General features: G+C 34.4%; 2 protein-coding genes across 13 annotated transcripts in view; both read right to left on the bottom strand.

Annotated features, from left to right (window-relative positions):
• Window positions 1-20,870, bottom strand: part of LOC129791558 (trifunctional purine biosynthetic protein adenosine-3) — a 1,078,967-nt gene that overhangs the window by 884,888 nt on the left and 173,209 nt on the right. The gene's annotated exons all lie outside the window — the stretch shown is intronic.
• The window catches only part of LOC129791559 (potassium/sodium hyperpolarization-activated cyclic nucleotide-gated channel 3), a 1,048,222-nt gene that overhangs the window by 995,247 nt on the left and 32,105 nt on the right, over window positions 1-20,870 (bottom strand). For 9 of the 12 annotated variants that reach the window (XR_008750729.1, XM_055829749.1, XM_055829753.1 and 6 more), the window contains one exon: window positions 13,005-14,693. Coding sequence is in view for 11 of the 12 variants with exons in the window: in XM_055829749.1 (XP_055685724.1) it covers window positions 13,005-14,693 (1,689 nt within the window). In the remaining variant the exon portion in view is untranslated. The remainder of the gene's footprint in view (window positions 1-13,004; window positions 14,694-20,870) is intronic. The other 3 variants (XM_055829760.1, XM_055829757.1, XM_055829756.1) reach the window with 2 other exon arrangements.

Here is a 20,870-nt window from a genome sequence, read left to right as displayed (position 1 = left end):
TTCTCCAATTGCTTTTGATAACAAGAATGAATTTTTGCAAATTGCATTGACAAACGTTCTTTCGTGTCTTAGAAATACAATTGTAGAAGCAAACTAAATTCCATCTTGAATGGAATTAAGATGAGAATGCTATTTTGAGAGATTTATATCTTCTCAATTATATGTAGTTGGTTGTGTACAGAAAGTGTGTCACATGCTACTAATAAAATGAAATGCAATTCCAATGCTTTTGAATAACATTCAAATTATTTCCACATGGATAAATAAAATTGGAATTTTGCAAATTTGCCAAAATTCCACTGAATAGAATGTTTTAGAATTTGTTACTTTAAGAATTTTCCGGAATTTAATTTTATGCTCAAAGAATGTTCTAATGCGATTAAATTCCTCATAATTTTAAAGAAAAATATTTTCTTTGAACTCTTCATCTGAGAATTATTTAATTGGCTCATAATCTTCCCTTGGTAACAACTTGTGCCATCTTACATCATCCCCTATTAAAGCGGGACAATGGGATCCTCTTTAATTTCCCGCGCCGTATCAAGTTTCATTCGCTTGATACACAAACGCGACACGTGATGGTTATTAAAGACAGAAAATGCTGAAACTTGCAGAAATTCTTGGTCTACTGATATTCGAAAACCAAACTTTCCTCAATATATCCCTTTTCACTTTTCCCTACGTGACTATCGTCCACAGAATCATCAAATGCTCCTTCTGCACTGTGAAATTGGGTGAATACGGAAACAACAGCAGCTCAATCAGTAGATGAGAATGTCGCTATATGTAGGATCTAGTTTTAGAATGTGGCAAAACGAAATTTTACACCCCTATAAAATTAAATTATTGCCCCGTTTCATCCACACGCTCGTATTCTGTGGAGACATACAAAAATCAAATTGATTTATCTCCCTTAAACCCCCCGTAAGGTGAATTGAGCGGGTGATTTTTATGACGATCTGCATGCAGTTTTATTGAATCATAATAAAAAAAAATTTAACCCAAAAATGGAATAAATTGCTTTTTTATTGCTTTTGTAAATTGTAAAAAAGCGTCATTTCCAATAGGTTCTATGAGTAGAAGTTTTAAATGGGAAAAATCGTTTACAAAATGTAGGAAATTGAGTGGTTTGAAATATCCAAAATTGTAGTTCAGCAGAGAGTATGAAAAGCTCATGAAATTAATCTATTGTTGGCTATTGGAGAGTATATTCATATTAATTTATGGTTAAATTAGTAGATAATGAAGCTGCATAGCATGATTATAGGCCATTCTATTGTGGATAGAGACTCTTTCGGTTATGAAATACAAAGGCTGGATAACTACCAGGCGCCTCCATCTTGATTTATTATCTTGATGGATTGTTTTCAAGTAAAATCAAAGCATAAGATTTATCATTATTCTTAGAGTTGAATTTGTGATTATATATCATCTTATAAATAATCTTTTGACTACCAGGCGTCTCCATCAAAAGGTAATATCTGGTGAATATTTTGGTTTTTTAAGCGAAAACCAAAAAAATCCAAAAACGTATTTAGGATTTTTTGGTTTGAATTTAGTCTTTTTTGGGTTGAATTTACTACTTTTTAGAATTAATTTACTACTTTTCTCTTTAAATTTATTCCTCTTTTAGGCTTTAATGATTTTTTTAAAGTTTTGTTCTTCGTTCATTGAAGTTTTGAGACTGAAAATCAAATAAATTTTTATCGGTTTGGATTTAGTCTTTTTTTTCGGTCAAATTTACTACTTCCTAGCTTGAATTTACAACACGTCGGCTTGAATAAACTACTTTTTTTAGTTCCAATTTTAGTCTTCTTTAAACTTTAATTGTGTAGGGAAGAGCGGGGTTAAAAAAGTCACTTAAGGGTTAAGAAAAAGCTCAAAATATCATATTTCCCAAACAGATAAAGCGAAATGTATAGTCCAATTCTTTAGGATATTTCTTGCCCTACAACTCTTTCTAAGATCATTTTGTTCTATCTAGATAGGAAATATGATATTTTAAGCCTTTTTCAAACCCTTAAGTGACTTTATTAGCCCCGCTCTCCCCTAATATTATTTTAAAGCTTTATGAGCTTTGAGATTGCTTTTTCAGGATTGAAAACAAACACTTTAGGTCTGAATTAAGCAAGTTTTGGGTTGAATTTAATACTTTTTGTTCTTTCTAGACCTAAATTAAATATTTTTTTAAGCTTTTCTTCCTCAATCTCCACGTCTTTAAAACTAAAAAAAAATTTTATGCTTCAATTTAAACTCTTTTAGGCTTAAATTTAGCATTATTATGGGTGAAATTACTATTTGGTTTGAATTTAGTCCTTATGAGGTTTGAAATAAATATTTTTTTAGGCTTATGTTTCTCAATCTGAGTCATTTAGAGGCTAAAAATCAATATTTTGATTTCTTTGGCAATTCCTCCGAATAATTTCATTCAGATAAACACCCCTTGGTCTCCATCATGTTTCATAGGGAGCTTTTAAGAAAACTCAAAGATGAATAGGGGTAACTGGGGTAAAATGGTGAATTTGAAAAAAAAGAAAAATTAATATCTCAAGAAGCAGTGGGAGCTAATCTGTCTAATTTTGTCAGTAGTTGCACTTCATACCCCTGCATAAGCCTAGAAAGTTTCATAATAATTGATCCAATATTTTGGCTTTTATTTGAAAAACAAATTTTTCGAACCTCAAAGTTACTCTGACCACTCAACTACAAATTCAGTTTTGGCGAAATTCTCTGCAATATTTTTGATCCAAATGCATTTTTAGACAGAGTAACTATTGCTAAACACGAATCTAATCTGAATTTTCCGAAAAAATTTTCCGAGTTTTCCCGAAAAACACTGATAGTAAAAAGTACCGCTTGGGGCAAAATGGTGAATTTGGTGTTTTTTTAAAATAACTTTTTAAATTTTTGAAAGAATAATTTCCCTTAATTAGTATAACTATTATATACAATTTGGGATGTTTAATCACTTACTATTACTAATTTTTATAAACTAAAAAAATAAAAAAGGCAATTTCTTAAATTTAACGTTTTTTTAATTTTTTGTATTTTTTTTTATTAAAAAAAAGTTTTAATTAGTACACAAATCTCTCATTCTCAATAGATATTATAGTGCCTTGCTAAAAAAATTTCATTAAATTAAGATTAGCGAACAAAAAACGCAATTAACCGTTTTACCCCAGGATTTTTGGAACAGGCAAATTTGGAAGGGTTTGGAAAATGGCCTGAAAAAGCATTTTCCCATTGAGATAGAGAAAAATCGTCTGAGACAAAGTTGTAGCCCGGAAAATTTCCTATAAGATAGTTCTCATGGGAAATCTCAAATATTTCCATGGAACTCAGGAAAAATTATCTCCCAAAAATTCACCGAATTACCCCAGTTTCCCCTAATGTACCAAAATATCGTAAAATGTGAGAAAAGAATAAAAAATCTCCTCTAAATGATCCAGATATTAGGAAACGATGCAACAGTCGTTATATAAATGAAAATTCAATTATCTCAATTTCCTCTTTGTTTTTCCGAGATTCCAGCAACACCTTTCATGATTTACTTCCATTTACCTTAATTCTTTTTTATTAAACAATACAATTCAACAGCCATGAGTGGAAAATTTCATTGAATTCTCCCAAAAGAATTGCTGATGGTCTTACAATCTCATGGGGTGAAGGAAAATCGCGCTCTTTTCTACAAAATTTCGACCAAATTCAATACAAACATAGGAACTTTGCCTCATATATTGATTGGTTAGAGTGCACTTCACCATGGCAAGTGATTGAACAACACGTAAATTCAGTTATCGCAACAAAATCTTCAGAGGTTTACACTTTGGTTAGAAATTCTGCGCAAGAATAAGTACTTTCCCATTGCATTGTATGCAATAAATATTTTATATACCTAAGATATATAGCATGAATTGCGGTTCTTTCCTTCCTGCATCAGAAGAGAGCCAAGAGATGATTTAGTGCTAAAATTAAAGTGGTGCGTTTGTAACGTTTAAGTGATTAAAATTGCAAACAGAAAGCTCTCGGCAAGTTGGGAATAATCCGTAAAATGTTTGAAAATTGTGAATTGCATAAAATTCTTTATTTTATGATCTTTTGTGGTGTATTTTTGGGTATGAAAGATTATTGATTTTATTCATATTGTAAAGATGGATTAGAAGTTGTGTGCAATTTTGGTAAGATATCGGAAATAGAATGTATATAATTTGCATGAATTTCTATATATAGCATGCAAACCACAATGGAATGACCCTCCAATATAGCAAATTGATGGTACAATTTGTAGTACCTTCTGCTGCTATAGATCAATATAAGGTTTACAGGAAGGCATTACGATGGTTATACATTAGAGAATTTTCCCCATCAGACAATTACTTTGGGAGCTATATATTGATGACTAAGGAAAATTTCAAGGCATTTGAGTATTCTTTTGAAATTTGATTTTATTCCCACAATGTTTTTAGGGCCAGTTCATCTCTCTCTCTATAGCCACCACTTGAGCGTGTCAATAGATCAATAGGGGAGTCTTTTCATTGATTCACAGTGTGGGGTGTTTTCATTCAAAACTTTCCTATTGATACTTGGAGTGTAATGCTCTAGACCAGCTCACACAAATTACCCCCACCCGCCCAGAAAAATCATTAATGATGTATCAATTAAGTCTGCTTTCTCACTTTAATTCACATGGCATGTAATTGACTCCGAAATAGGGAATATAAACAGAGACAATTTAATAAATTAAGAGGATTCTTTGAAGGAGAATTTACCTCTTATAGCAGATATTTTGACAACTCTAATTTAAATGCTCTTTTCCCAATACTGCAAATGATGGCTTCCGAGAAAATTAATAAAATGACATTGTATGGTTTTCCAATTACTCGCTTCATCTCGCAATCATGCTCATTTATGATAGACTCAGAGAGGAATATTGTTGCCAATGGGATTGGATGCGAATGATTTTGTATTAATTTCAAATTCCACCAATTTATTTGTAGGCCAACATCCACCATGCACCGAAGCAGTGGACTGTAAATCTTGTGACAATAATTTTCAGGCGAACAAATGAGTTAAATTCACAGTCACGTTAATAAATTTGCTGCAAGCATTGTTGAAAGGCATAAAATTGATGACAATCAAAATGATGCATCATTTGGGAATTATTAAATGTAATATAATTTCATTTAGATACGGATCAGTTTGTGTGTGCAGCACACAACTTACAAAATGTTTAACAACATTTCTATTTACCCACCACACAGATGAGGTGTTATTTATATGAAATATTTTATGCTAATGACTGTACGAAAAAGCATTTTAATACAAAATGAATTGAATGATTCGCAAAGAGGGTAAATTTCGTTGTGATTTTGCAATAAATGGTGGGATTGATTCTGATAAAAATATTTTCTTTTCTTATCCAACATTTTAAAAGTTATTGTAAGAATTTGACAGTTGTTTTTAAATCGTTCTAATTGTCGTTCTATAAAAGAGAAACAAGAAATTTTTTGTTCTAGAAAACATTCAGAAATATCTTTAAAGAGCTATAAAAAAATAATTTTCCTTTAAAACCCGATTTAGAAAAGAAATAAATTCTCAAAATTGTAAAAGATTTTTTTTCCAGAATACCAAAAAACTTATTATTGACGAATTGTTAGAAAAGAAAAGATATTTATCAGAATAGATCCTTTTGTTTATACCTATTTGAGATTTCCTTCGTTACTTCTTGGAATTCAGACAGTATATGTAGGCGAACGTAGCCCAATTCGAACCTTCAAAGGTCCACGCAGAGTGAGAAAAAAATGTTAAAAAATAAAAAAAAATATTCTTTAATTTGGTACCATTTTCAAGCCCATTTAATGAGCTCTCTTACTTCCATAACTTTCTACATTTAAAGTTTTCTCTGTCTTAAGTAATCGGATTGAAAAAAGGCCGTAAGAGGTCAGAATTGGGCCTCGTTACCCTTAATCAGGGATTTATTGGAGAATATGTAGAGAGAGAGAGTTTTGATAAATGTGACAACCGCGTGGTCCATTACATCTTGTTCATGCGTAATCATTTTAAACCCAATTGACCTGATTTTATTTGTTTTTCATCCCAATCATGAATTTATAGCGCTTGACCGATTTAAACCAATTACAACCGATACTAATTTAGTTGTTTTTAGGCCTAAAATGAATATTATTGCTTTGCATCAGCATATTGCTAAAACGAAGAGTTTGATGTTGTCAAGATCATTTTTTTGCAAAAAAAAAATAACTTCAAATTGATCAAATTCGCATCAAATCGGGAAAATCAGGAAAATCTCCCTAACTCTCAACATTTAATACATTGTTTAATTAAAAACCTACATAATCATCATTATTTGTCCCACCCTACGCCCCGGGGAGTGAGCCTCTGATAAATTGTCAGTGTGGTTTGAAATTTGGTTTCAATTTTAACATGTCTGTTATGCTGGTAAACATTTGCATAAATTAGCAGTGTGACATTTTAGCAAAAATCAATGGAATGCAGAGAAAAAGGAGAGCAAAAAGAGCAAATTAAGCTGAGTGGAAAAAAAGTGAACTGAAACGCTTCATTAGTGATTTATCAATCAAATGTAATTGTGTCGCTTTGGTTAATTCTATAATTTAACAATTTTATTCTGTCTCTCGGCCAGGCGAAATAAATCAATTTAGGTTTGGTGTGGAGCATGAAGAAGAATTTGCATAAATAATTCTGATGAAAGATAATTTTCATTGAAAACTAAATTGGTGGTGACCTCAGACTAATGGGTACCTTTTGTGTGATAATCTCGCGCGGGGGCATACTATTCTCGGTCAATATAGTGAATTCTAAAAAATAAAAATAAATTACATTCTAACTGAAATTTATGCTCATGTGTAGCTTAAATGGTGTAAATTTGCCAAAAAGGATGGGAAGAGAGACCATAATTGAGATTTTGTCGTGTGACAACGTTAGAGGTGCCATTTGTCAACAGGTAAAGTCTATGAATAATAAAATATCTCTTGAGCTATTATATAGTATTATTAATTGACTTGGAGCTTGAAGCAGTATTGCCAGGTATTCTCATGCAAATATGACGATGTTGAACAAGTCAATTGAGCACAAGAACTTTCAAAGGGGGAGGGAAGGTATGGAGGTGAAGGTATTCCAAGAAAACCCTTAATTAACACCCATATTCTCACATTTCACGCTTAAGAATTAACTCTCAACCGACACCACATTCCTCATTGAAGTACGAATGCTTTTACAGATGAACTAATTTTGAATGAAGCATTCAAATATGAAATTACGCAGAGCTTCCCTGAACTATGAACTTCTCCTGTCTCTCATTGATTAATCCTCCCAAAAAGCTTTCAAAATTCCTCTCAAAAAAAAAAAAGACTCAAACCAGAACAATTTAGCAATTTACTTTCAAATTTAAAAATACAAAAACTAGTATTTATATGTAAATTTTTAATAGATTTCGTTTAATAGCTTTTAGAGATTTAAAGATTAAAATAATTTTATTGACTATAGCATTTTTTTCCTCGCAAGCCCCAAAAAAAACACCGATAAAGCGAAATCTCTTGGGTCAGCAACAACACCACACTTTGAAATTCAAAGAATTTTCCAGCGAAAATAAAAAGTTTCAAATTCAGGGGAATTGCATAACCTACCCTTTCTATTGGAATGCCTTCCATTTTTTTTTGACCCATTCAGCATAGAATATGTTTTCTATGCCTCTACAGCAAACAATTTGGCCCCCAAAAATTTAAATTACATCCCACACTTGGGAATTTCAAGTGTATGAAAAATTCTACACGGTAAACACGTCGTGTCACCTCCGAAAAAGCAAGAAAACCACAAGAAGTTGGGCACACGAGGAAAAAAAAACCGAACCGCCAAGGCCTTTCGTGTCATGGACAATTTAATTTTGGAAGAAAATTGCGCTTTTCCCATGTTGCGCTTTTCACTCCACCCCCGCGCCACCTACTCAATCGCCACCCACGTATTTTTGCACTTCCGTTCAATCTTTTTCTCTTTATGCGCTGCTGGAAAAAAAAGACTTCAACTTGTTTCTACATTGAAAACTTTGGCATAACAAGGAGATCTTGAGGAATTTTTACTTGGGACCATTTTTTTAGGAAAAGAGAGAAAATAAAAAGAAAATTTGAAAAGAATTGTACTTGAAGGGATTTTAAAGGAGTCTACTCGTTCCTGCATGGAAAAACTTCATAAGCAGAGACTCAGACGGGATAAACATAACAAAAATTCAGAAATAGCCATAAATTTCTCATTTTCTTTTTAATCAGATGGTAAAAGAAACGGTGAAGATTTTCCCAAAAATGCAAACAATGACGTCACTATTTTATTTTTTGTAATTGTTAATGAAAGAATAATTAAAATAACTTATTAAAATTCATCAATGAAGCATATGAATGAATGCTTCATGAATTAAAGTAGAAAAATTACTATAGTGACGTCATTGTTTACATTTTTCGGGAAATTTTTGCCTTTTTGAACTGGTCTCTGTGGAAAATGAAAAATCTATCAAGGCCATTTATGAATTTTAAATCTTTTCAAGACTATAGAAGTGTCCCGATTGTTTTCTCAAATGAAGAGTTTTCTCATACAGAAACAGGTAAACAAACTTCTTTCTTTATAAATAAAATATTTTTCCAAGTTTTCTTTCGACGATATTGAAGTATTGACACTTTACTATACACACAAGTATAATTTATCACAAAATGTTAAATAGATTTTAAGTCTGGGGCAATTGAAAAAAGTCAAATTGCTCACGTTGGCCAGCAAATTCCTCCAAGGGTTAAAGAACTCAAGTAGAACAAGATAAAAAATAAATGAATTCAAGGATTTACAAATTTTATCACAAAGCTAATAAAAGATTTTGTCTGAAAGTTATTTTTCTTTTATCTCTTTCAAGAGAAATATTATTTAGGCAAATAATATATGGTTAAAGCCCTACATACACACACATATCTTTCGCAACATAAAGTGATCAATCCTGCAAATCGCTTTGTATCTTCAACCATCGCATAAATGGCGAAAACAATCACATGCGATGTACGTCAGGCCATTATGGGATTTAGCGGAGGGATGAGGGATGCGTGTGAGGCGAGGGAGATACATTTGAGACAAGAAGAATGTTGGATACGAAAAAGGTCGAGAAGAGAGATATAGGTTATTAGGTGAACTTTATAAATAAATTCCATGGCGTATAAATATCTGAAGAGTGAATTTGATTCATTATTTATTGTTTCTCCCATCAAATATGTGTGTTGAGGCATTTGTGTATTTTTTCTTCACTTCTCACCATGACTCTCGGGGGGTGCCCTCAGTGTGTGTGCACTCATAAAAGAAGCATTCCATTATAAGGAAAGGAAAATATAGCCGCGTGTGTGTACCCAGAATCCGCCAAAACATGAGAAAAGCGCATGACTTTTTGTTTAAAATTCACCGTGAAATACGTCTTTCGCCAAATTGGCGATTTCAGGCTACGTAATTCCACATCACATCACCCAAGCCTATATGGCTGTGTATGTATGTAGGTATGTATATACCCAACGTGGGGCGAGGGAAAGCCCCCCGAAAACGAGAAAAGCTTCTGTGTGGAAGTTGTGCAAAAAAAGAGAGTCCATTAAAGTCACGATATATTTTCTGTTGAGTGGAATCTCCACTCTTTTAGAAGAAAAAAAAAGGCATTCAAGAGTCGATAAAATTGGGAAATATATTGATAATTTTGATTTATGGACTACCATTGAGAATGGGAGGCCCTTGTAGTCAAATGGTCAGACGTAAGAATTTATTATCAGCCTTGAGGGGGAATTTTATTATTTTCAAATTCTTCTATCCATACTCCATTAGTTTTTGGATAAGGAAACTACTCGAAGGATTCAAAGGATTCGTTACAAATTCAAAAAAGAGTGGTTACGATCCTCTTCTGCTTTTACAGAGCGTCGACGAAGAATCTTTTAAAAATTATAATTTTGAACAAAAAAAGAATATTTCATTTATTGATTGTAAAGAGTAATTCAATAACCTTCTTATTAAAATTTTTGTTCGGAAGTCCCTCGTGAACCATGCCTGTATCAAAACATTTAATTCGCATTTTGTTGTGAGTGAGGAAAATACATTAAAGCACTGAGAAATCACTTTTGTAAGTAAATTGCCGAGATAAATTGAATGGAATGGAAGTTAAATTGAAACGGAATCCAACATCTTCAGCTGAAGCACTTTTCAAGGGAAATTATATAATCCATTGAGGCTATTTTACCATCGTTTAGGCAATTAACACACCAACTTGAAACGGCGGAACACAATTTAATGATCAATTTACATATAAACATTCACATAAGATATTTTAGCTTTGTTTAGACATGAGGGAAGATTGAGCAGCGGAAAAGGCGCAGAAATGCATATTTTTGCCATACAAAATGATTATTTTCATTGCCAACGCGGGAAGAGCATAAATGTATGTTGTATGTGTGTGAGTGCGGTGAGAAGATGAAGAAAAAACTGGAAAACTTTTAAAAATTTTCTTTTTTTCTCTCTAAAACTCCTACAGGCGATAAATTCAGAGAATTAATTAATCTAGAAGCTTTTTCTGCAAATGTGAGAGAAAAAGAATGAATTTTTGCACTCTGCATTCGTTTTTTTTGTCATTAAATTGCCATGAGGTATGCTCCTAAAATAAATCACAGCATAAAAATTTTAAATGTGGATTTTTTTTATAAAAATAAAATTAGTTTTCCACAGAAGAAAAACTATTTGAAAGATATTTAAAAAGGTAGAAGAATAGTGGAAAAAGTTGTCATTTTACTAAATTGACAAAAATATTTCGCATCAGTCAGAAAGATTCTTAACTTTCTCTCTCTTTTGCTCTTTTGGGAAAAAGTTGTTTTATACTCAAAGTTATATAGAGGAGAAGATATTCATGAATGCATAATGGTGCCATGCAGGAAAAGAATGTCAAGAGAAAATGATCATGACATTTTTTCCTGACATTTTTTTGTCATTCCCTCTCACTCCCACTAATGTATTTCTGTATCTTTCGTCTTTCTCTGACGCATGCTTCCGACATTTTCATCATTCTTTTCTGTGCACTCAACATGTTTTTCATTTCGTATTATTTTCTCAGTATTTGGGGATATTTTTCCATGAAAAAGTGAAAATGGGCTTTGCTGAAGTGTTCTCAGTGCCAGGAAAGCCGTGAAAAGTTGAAATTTATGGTCATTTAGCGGCCAAATATGTGAAAATGCGCGAAGTGAAGAATCAAAAATTCTTTCCCTGACCAATTTTTACGGGATATTTTTCTGTATTTTCACGACACAAATCACTTCCTGCAGGTTTTTTGGACTTTCCCACAGGTCATCTACAACACGGAAGGTCTGTGTGGGGGGTAGGAAAATGCTTCCTGGGTGGTGGAATCCCACCTGAACGCGGAAAAAATTGGTCCGGGAGTGAATGTTTTGCTATAGAAACTGCACAGTTTTCACTTATTTGGCCAATAAATACCCCCGATTTTCCACTTTTCACACTTTCACAGGCACTAAGAACACTTCCACAAGCCGCTTTTCACTTTTCCCAAGCTAAAATATCACAATTTACAGAGAAAATTGCAGAAAACTTACAAATACGTTGACTTCACAAGAGCTGGAAAAAGAATGACAGAAAAAAACATGTTCCTGCGACATTCTTTTTCAAGCTCTTGCGTAGTCAACACGTTTCTTATTTTTCGTCAATTTTCTCTGTGAATTGTGATATTTTATCTCGGGAAAAGTGAAAAGCGGCTTGTGGAAGTGTTCTTAGTGCCTGTGAAAGTGTGAAAAGTGGAAAATCGGGGGTATTTATCGGCCAAATAAGTGAAAACAGTGAAGTTTGACAGCAAAACATTCACTCCCGGACCAGTTTTCCGCGTTCAGGTGGGATTCCACCACCCAGGAAGCATTTCCCTGACCCCAGGCCGACCTTCCCTATGCAGATGACCTGTAGGAAGATACAAAAAGCCCGCAAGAAGTGATTTGTGTGGTCAAAATCTAGAAAAGAATCCCGTAAAAATTGGTCAGGGAAAGAATGTTTTGATTTTTCACTTCGCGCATTTTCACATATTTGGCCGCTAAATGACCGTAAATTTCCATTTTCCACTGTTTTCCTGGCACTGTGGGCTCTTTAGCTAAGCATTTTCCACTTTTCTTTGGGGAAAATACCCCCAAATACTGAGAAAATAATACGAAATGAAAAACATGTTGAGTGCACAGAAAAGAATGATGAAAATGTCGGAAGCATGCGTCAGAGAAAGACGAAAGATACAGAAATACATTAGTGGGAGTGAGAGGGAATGACAAAAAAATGTCAGGAAAAAATGTCATGATCATTTTCTCTTGACATTCTTTTCCTGCATAGCACCATAAGGCAGTTGTGAAGAATTTTCAAAGATTCTCATTATACAGTTAGGTAACATTTTTCTCCTTACCCAGAGACTTTTCAACTGGCTTTATATAAAAAATTCTTTATGTCACAACATATGTTTATGTAATACATGAGATAGCTGATGAAAAAATATTACCTACATGAAGAAAATTCGTAGAATATAAACGAATACATATTTTAAAATATAATGCCATGTAAACGTATGTAGTCGATATGTAGTTATGTATCCACTACAAAGTAAAATGCAGGAAAAATTTAAAAGAGCTAGGTCAGACAAAATTTTGGAAGAGAGTCAAAATATTAAATTTCCAACGAGATAGAGCAAAGCGACGAATAGGTCATAGTTCCTACAACATTTTCCTGGATAATTTTGCTCTCCTTCGCTGAAGATTTAAAATTAATTGAGCTTTTCCTAAACCCTTTCCTAGCCCCCAAACTTCCAACTTTGAAAGAAAACTCAAAAGAAACTTCCTTAAAACCAAAAACGTGATTTAAATCAGAAGAAAAGAAACCAATAAACCGAATCACAAAAGAAAAATAAACCAAAGAGAGGATCTTAAAAGTTGATTTACCTGCCAGTCAATTTTAAACTCCGGTGCTTCTTGTTGCGCGTCAAACTATTCGTATAGGATGAACTAATGATCGACGATGGAAAGTAATTCACTTGGCTAGGATTAATGTTATTCACAGAACTGGAGCTGGATCTATTCTCAACTGGTGCACTGATCTGCCGATTGAAATCAATACTGCGATTGCATGGATCGCTCACAGCTTTGCTCGTTTTGACACCACTGCTATTGTTGCTACTGCTGCTACTGCTCCCCTGCTGTTGCTGCTGCTGGGAACTATTTGCACTACTTGATGGATTGTTATTGCTACGGTTATCACTTCTTGTTGCCGTGGGTGTATTGGTGTTTGTGGTGGATCTCACGGCCGTGGGGGAGGCGGTGGTGCTTGTGGCGGTGGTGTAAGGCGGTGGCGGCGGCGTTGAGCTGGGGATCAAGTATGGGTTCGTCGTCGCCGTTGTTGTCGTCGTCGTGGATGTTTGGTGCGAACTAGACGCGTCCAGGGCGCCGTAGTCCCTTCCCTCGCGATTACTATTGCTTCTGCTGTACAATTTCGGTGAATCACTACTATTCAATCTTGGCCTCACATTCAATGTACTACCACTAGTTGCGATAGTCCCAATTTTTGGCAAGGTGGAAAAACGCGAATTTGCTTTCTGAGATATATTCGTTGATTGATTTGCATTAATTGATGTATGTTGCCCATTGCAAAGCGTTGTTGTACCATTTGTTGTTGAGTTTCCAAATTGTGCCAATGTTATTGGTACCTGGCAAGAAATTGATATTGCATCACTGTCTGTTATCTGAGATATTTTCAGTGGCTTTAAATGGAATTTAAATAAATTTGTCTTTTTTCGTGCATTCTTTAAACAACTCAATGATTTTGACATGCATTTTTTGCACACTATCTGAGACGATTTTAATGAGTTGTGGTGGCCCGATGTACTACTACTTGTACTATATGCGGTGGAGTGCTTATCGCGGTATTTAACGCTTGTGTGACCACCCCCCACAATGCCAGTAGCGGCTGTTGCTAAATAGTGAACGCCACCGCTACTCCAGTTAATATCGTCCAAATTTCCAGTGGAATTAATGCTTCGCTTATGGAATTGGAGGCTCTTGCAGCTCGTATTGCGCCAGCAGCTACTATCAACGGACGTTGTCTTCTGATCGAGACCACTGGCACTTGTGCCAATGAGATAGGCCAACGGGTAGGCTTGCTGCTGTTGCTGCTGCGACTGCAGCAATTGCAACTGTACGTGATGTTGCGGCTGAAAACGACCACCCTCTTCGTCTTCGTCAATTTCAAATCTTGGCGAATTACTACTTGTTGTATTGCTGGCCGTTGTTATCACATCACCACCTTCACCACCCACCCGGCTACTAGCGCAACTGCTCACACTAACGGCCGCCGGTGAGAAGTGCGAGGGTAAAAGGCGCGCCGAACTATAACGTAGCTGATCTCTGGCCAGGAGACTACCGGTTGGCGCGTCGTCACTGCTACTGAACAAGGCCAAACGACCACCACTCACCGGTCCCGATGCACCACCATATATCAGCGTATCGCAGCTCTTGGATCCAGCACCGCTCTTTTCCCCAAAGTGTTCACTACTAGATATGTTACTACATCCAACGCTTACCGAAGACTGGCGAAATGGGTTTTGATTCAAGTGTGATGTCTCTGTATTTTCCTGGCTAGAAGTATACAAAGAAGAAAAGAGAAAAGTACACGATGGTGAGAGAAAATGTAATTTACTTCACCTCCCCCCTTTTACAGGGTGATTTTTCGGGGGTAGGTAGGAGGTGAGAGAGAGAGAGCTTTTCACATGGCCAAAGGTATACACAAAGCAAACATTCAAAGAAGCTTTTATAACAGCAAAAGCACCATGCGTTCCTGAGGGGGTGGATATATAGGGCAAAAAGGATACGTTCTCTCTCTATATATATGAGGGAAGTCATACACAGCTCTCTGTGGCTAGATCAACTCAAAAGCTCCGATATGCAGGCGAATCGTGCAATAAATTCCAGCAGAGACAGAAAGTAACCAAAAAAAAAAATTCGCCAACGGAAGGAAAACAAATGAATGTGGAAAAGCGGATAAGGAAACAAAAAAAAACGGTCTTAAGTCCTCTTCAAGCTATCCGCAGGAAGAAACAAACAATCAAAATACAAATCAGGGCAAATGCTTTCAACTTGCCCGGATTTTTCCCTCATTGGTTTTAATTCAAACGAAAACTTTCCTCCCTTGTTTTCTTCTTCCCTCCCCCCCTCCTATACAGGGTGGAACCTTGCTGAAAGGACCCTGCATAAATATGAATCTCTATCTTATTTGTTGAATATTTTTCTTACAAAGATTTTCTTCTTAACTTTCTTAAATAATTTCATGTAGATTTATATTTTGCAAGGTGAATGCCAGAAGTTTCTTAATTTTTTTTAATCTCTCCTTCTGTAAACAGTTTAATTAAATTTTCCTCAGATTACATTATTTTTTTTATTTATTCATTTCTTACAAGCTTTATGGATTGGAAATTAATTTATTATTGTTGTGGGAAAGCTTTCAAAACACATTTTCAAAGTTAACGTAATGCAAAGTATTTTATTATGCAAATAAATCATACAACATAATGTTGAAAAATTTATTTTTTTTATGAAGCAAAAATTTAGAATTTTCCACTGATAAGAGAGTAGAGAAAAAATTTAATATTAATAAAAAATCGCATGAATGATTCGAATAATGAGAGTCGGCATCTTATAGCAAAAGAAAACGGAAGATTATATATTTAAAAGTGAATGAGCCGCAACACCCAAAGCTCTCATTTCATTTTTTTTTCCTGCCTGCCTCTCTCACAGTTCAAAGAAGACCGCGTTTGCCATCAGAATGATGACGTAGTCAATTTTTCTCAGTAAATATTCAAATACAAATAAATATTTGAGTATTTAATTACGTCAGAATGGTGTTCAATTTGAAATGAAGGCACACGCTAAACAAATTGGAAGCTTTTTTGCATGACTTTTCATGTGTGTGGGAGTGAATGTATAGTAAATATTTTTCATATTCATCGAAGTGGAAGGGCATTTTGTACACACAGATCGGAAAGCAAAGAAAAAAAATCAACATACAGGTGAAAAGGCATTTTATATTTATCTAGCTTCTTCACCTGATTTCCCCCGCCCACGCTTTATTTCCCAGAAAAGGGGATCAAACATTTTCCATCGAAGAAAATTCAGGTGAACATTTTTCAGCGCTTGGAGACATATAATTTCATAATATATATTTTTACTCTGCGCATTATTTAAATGAATTATTTCTGAGAATGAATGCGAAAAAAAGGTGAAGAGAAAATTTATCAAACAGAAAAACAGTGTCAGAAACAGAAGAATTTTCATGTTTTCCTCCCCCTTTTGGGGGTTGTTTTGTGTATAATACAACCATGTGTGATACTTGAATATTTTATCAGTGACTCTCTGTTACTTTTTTTCTTCTCACACACAGCAATACATAGTTTCCTTTCGCATTGTACATGTCCAGAAACAAACAGAAAAAAAGAGCGGAAAATAAGCAATATGGAAAAATTCACGGCATTTTCTCTCGCATATACCCATTTGAATGAATAAAAGATTATTTGTAGGAGTTTTGGGAGATGGCTCGTGCCTCTTTTTCTCAAGCTCATTTTATCATACATTTATTGTAATAAATTGTTAAAGTGTAAATAATGTGCAAGGTCCCCCCTCGGCGTATGTGAAGTTTTGCCGTAAACATGGTGGAGATGTTTACACAAGGCGACACACAGAAGGAATAAAAGAGCGTGGTGGCAAAGACTCGGTGGCATAGCAAAGGCACCAACTTCGTTATACATAAGTATGTTTTGTACATACACTACCCTCAAAAAGTTTCCGGGCAAGAAAAAATGGGGTATTTTTGAAGGCAAATTTCAAGTGGCTATATCTCCGGCTGTGGTCAACCGATTTTCAAAAATCTACCAGTTTTGAAAAGGTACATTTCTCACCTTTCCAAAACTGGTAAATTTTTGTAAATCGGTCAACCCGTTATTTCTTGGCAGTCATTTTGGTAAATCTAGGCGAAAGTGTTTTATACGATTTCACAAATTTTCACTTTGACCTCTTGCATCTCGGCCGTTAGTCCACCGATTTGGACAAATGAACTATTGTTGGAAAGGTAATTTAATTCCCTTTCCAAATCTGATAAATTTTTGAAAATCGGTCAAGCGGTTCGGTTGTGACAGTCATTCTAGTGAACTATAGTGAAAAAATACACTTTTGACTATATCTCAGCTTAGGGTTGACCGATTTGGACAAACTCGGATTCAAATGGTAGCTAATAATGCCCTCTAACTTTAAAAAAAAAATCATCCCGATCCACTTAAAGCCACTTAAAATTTCCCGTAAAAAATACTCAATTTTTGCTTGCCCGGAAACTTTTTGATGACAGTGTAATACAAAAGAAATACGGTTTAAATATAAAATATTAAGAGTCGTTTGAATGAAAATTTCTCGATATTTGATCATGAAAAATATGAAAGATTTTTTTTTAATAAAAGACTTTAAATAAAAGCCCTTGAACTTTAAAATTATGATCTTCTCTTTAAAATCAATTCAATAAAAATTTAAAATGAAAAAAGCACATAAATGACAAAGTGGGGTAAATAAAATTCCCATCAATTCATCATCTTTCGCAGAAAGTTGCTCTACTTTGACAAAATCAGCAAGAAAAGAGCCAACAATGCGAATTGCATGATTCAATTCACTTTATTGAGGTATTTTCCATCAATTTGTTGTATATCATTTAATATTAACAATTTATTTTCTTCAATTTCGTTGTGACGAGGTCAAGGCTAATAATGTTATCTATAGCAATTTAAAATCATCCTGCAAAATGTATAGTTCTGCGCACATTGAAGTAAATAGGCACGTAAGGTTATCAACATGATTTTGTGTTCAAGTCTGATGAAATGAATTGTTATGGCACACAGCAAAGTCACCATTTTGCTTTCTTTTTATTTCTCTGCTCTCATTTTGTGGCCCGAAAAAAAAAGAACTTCTCAACGGAACATCAACATAAACATACGAGAAAACTCAGCTGATTGTGGGTGAAAAGTTCAAGAGTTTATGTGTGAGGCATGTCAAGCGGAAAACTTCAACATGCCGCTGACTTTGAGAAAAATGCTCTCGCCACACTTTTGCCACAAAATCCTGACAAAACGGAAACTGCTCAAGGGAAAAAATACACCACGATCCACAACTTTCATGTCGTTAAAAATTGCTATATACCTATATATATACATACCAATGCATTACAGATATTTCCCTTTTGTTGCTTATTTGTACCACATACATATAAGAAATACATGTATGATTGTACCCCCCCTCCCGACTTTCTACCCTCTCATGATGAAACTTTTGTATACTTATTGAAAATTTCTCTATCTTCCAAATAACCCCCAAAAATTGGGTGGAAGAAAGCAGAGAAATCCACCGGAAAATTTGCTCTCGGTTCTATCTAAAGGGAGAATTGAAGGAAAATATCTTTGTTATTTTCAATTTTTCCCGCAGAGGAATACTTTTGTATGTACGGTACAACACAAAATGTATTGAACCATGACCCACTGAGGGCATCATATCGATGATCGCAAGTAAATTGGATCGAATACATACCTACCTGGAAAAAAAAGAAAGCCAAGGAAGGAATGGAAAATTGGCAAATTAATTTCCAGTGTAGTGTGTTCATTTTTCTTGAGAAATTTGCAATTTAGCAAGAGAGTAAGGAAAACCAGCACACGCACTGACTATTTTGACAATTTGACCACAAAAGAGGGTGAATGGTGCAGCCATTTTCCAAACATTTCAACCGTATCAGATGGTCTGTGTGTGCGGCGGTTAAAAATAGGAAAGAACGTCCTATACAACACGTCGGAAGAGTATTGGAAAAGAAAACCACATGCTTTTCGCGGTGCTTTCAGCAAAAATGAAAAGTTACGAAATGGAAAGTTACATATACATATACTCCCTCAATCAGATAAGTTTCTCGAATATGTTCATTTTTATAGAACTTTCTCGATATACTTATGCTGTATGTATATAAAGTGTATGAGAATTTTTATTTATAAAACCTAATTTTGAAGGTTTAGGAACAATTCTAATCAAATAATAATAGTATTGACTCAGTTTCGTAGTTAGGGAAGGTGTTTTGAGTTACTAAAAGTTCTAAAAGCTCAGGCAGTTTATATTATTTTCTTCTTTATGTAGGTCAACATAAATCATTTCCAAGCGAAGAATTACGTGAAAAATTTAAAAGATTCTCCAACGTTTACAAACAACGACAAAAGTTAAAACATAATGTCAAACGTTAGCAAAGAAAAGCATTAATTCAGTAAAAAGTCAAGAAATATAAGAATTTTGAAAAAAAACCTCAAATGTTAGAATAAACGTCAAACGCTAGACAATAAATGTAAAAATTTTGAAAACAACGTCAAATGTTAGAATAAACGTCAAATGTCAGACAATAAATATAAGAATTTTGAAAAAACGTCAAATATAAAAATAAACGTCAAACGTTAGACAAGAAATGTAATTTCGAGAAAAAAATGTTAAATAAAAAGTTTTTTATATTTGATTGTTAATATTCTTCAAGTTTTTTGAAAAATAAATAATTTGTAAAATCTTTTTAAATTAAATAAAAGTTCTCCTTTGATTAAAATTACTTCCAAAACAGAACAATGTTTTTTACACTATTTTCTTTTATATTTTTAATTTTAAAGTTCACCAGAACAATTTATAAAGCATAAACTTCAAAGCCATTCACTAAATTTCCTTTTATTCCTGACTTGTCTATCCCATCCCCTCCTTGCGTGCGTTTAACATCGTCTTGGCTTTATAATCTAAACCACTAATTTGCAATGGAAATTAATTTAACTGAAAAGACCCTATGTAGCACCCTATCCAAGTGAAAGTGTCATCAATGTATTAAACACAAACCAATCTTGTTGTGCATGGAGATAGATGATATGACGGAAATGCCACATTTTGTTTACATCATCCTTCACACACATCCAGCAGCATTCAACGGATAAATAGTGAAAGTCACCCCCCCGGAACACACAGCTGAAAATTCTCTGGGGGAAGATGTTAAAATGTGATAAATAAAATTTACTTCCACCCCTCCCGGACCGAAGATCTCATGCCCAGACGCTGAAAGACAAGCAATTTTCCACCATGGAATTCACATTAGACTTCCTCCCTTGATATGTAATGTGTTTAAATATTTAAAAGAGAAATTATCTCAAGGGAAATATTTTATTGTTTGTTCTTTGGGGTGTCACATTACACTGTCAAGTGGAAATTTACACATTTTACCGAGCATTACACCACAATGATCAAATAAACAGCACACATGAGGAGCATTCATCTCTATTCTTTCTTTTTGAAGGTGGGGGTGGAAAAAAAACAACCAACAGGGAAAAATGTCCCAGAAAATGGGAAATTGAACAATATTTTTGTAAGGAATCAAGTGGAATTACTTGAAGAATTTAACTCTTAATATACCAAAAATCAATCGACGTGATACATGACTTCATTATTTCATCGTATATGAAAGATTGCATGGGGATTTCCAATGTGATGGTGAGCATATTAAAATTTATGGACAGAATCACGCCCGAAAACGGAGGAAACCCCAAAAAATCCTCCACATCGAACGAGAGCTGGGTGGAAAAAAAATCAAAATTGAGCCAGATTTTTCCACGTTTCCTGGAATCTTTTATCCTTTCACCGTGCGAAAAAAAGGCAACCACACTCCCCTCCCCCCCTACCTGTCACCATCCATCAAGCATTTTTGTTCGCATTCCATTTCCATGT

The sequence above is a fragment of the Lutzomyia longipalpis genome, chromosome 3 (assembly GCF_024334085.1).
Source record: "Lutzomyia longipalpis isolate SR_M1_2022 chromosome 3, ASM2433408v1".
Taxonomy (NCBI): domain Eukaryota; kingdom Metazoa; phylum Arthropoda; class Insecta; order Diptera; family Psychodidae; genus Lutzomyia; species Lutzomyia longipalpis.
This window is presented reverse-complemented; position numbering and strand designations above follow the sequence as displayed.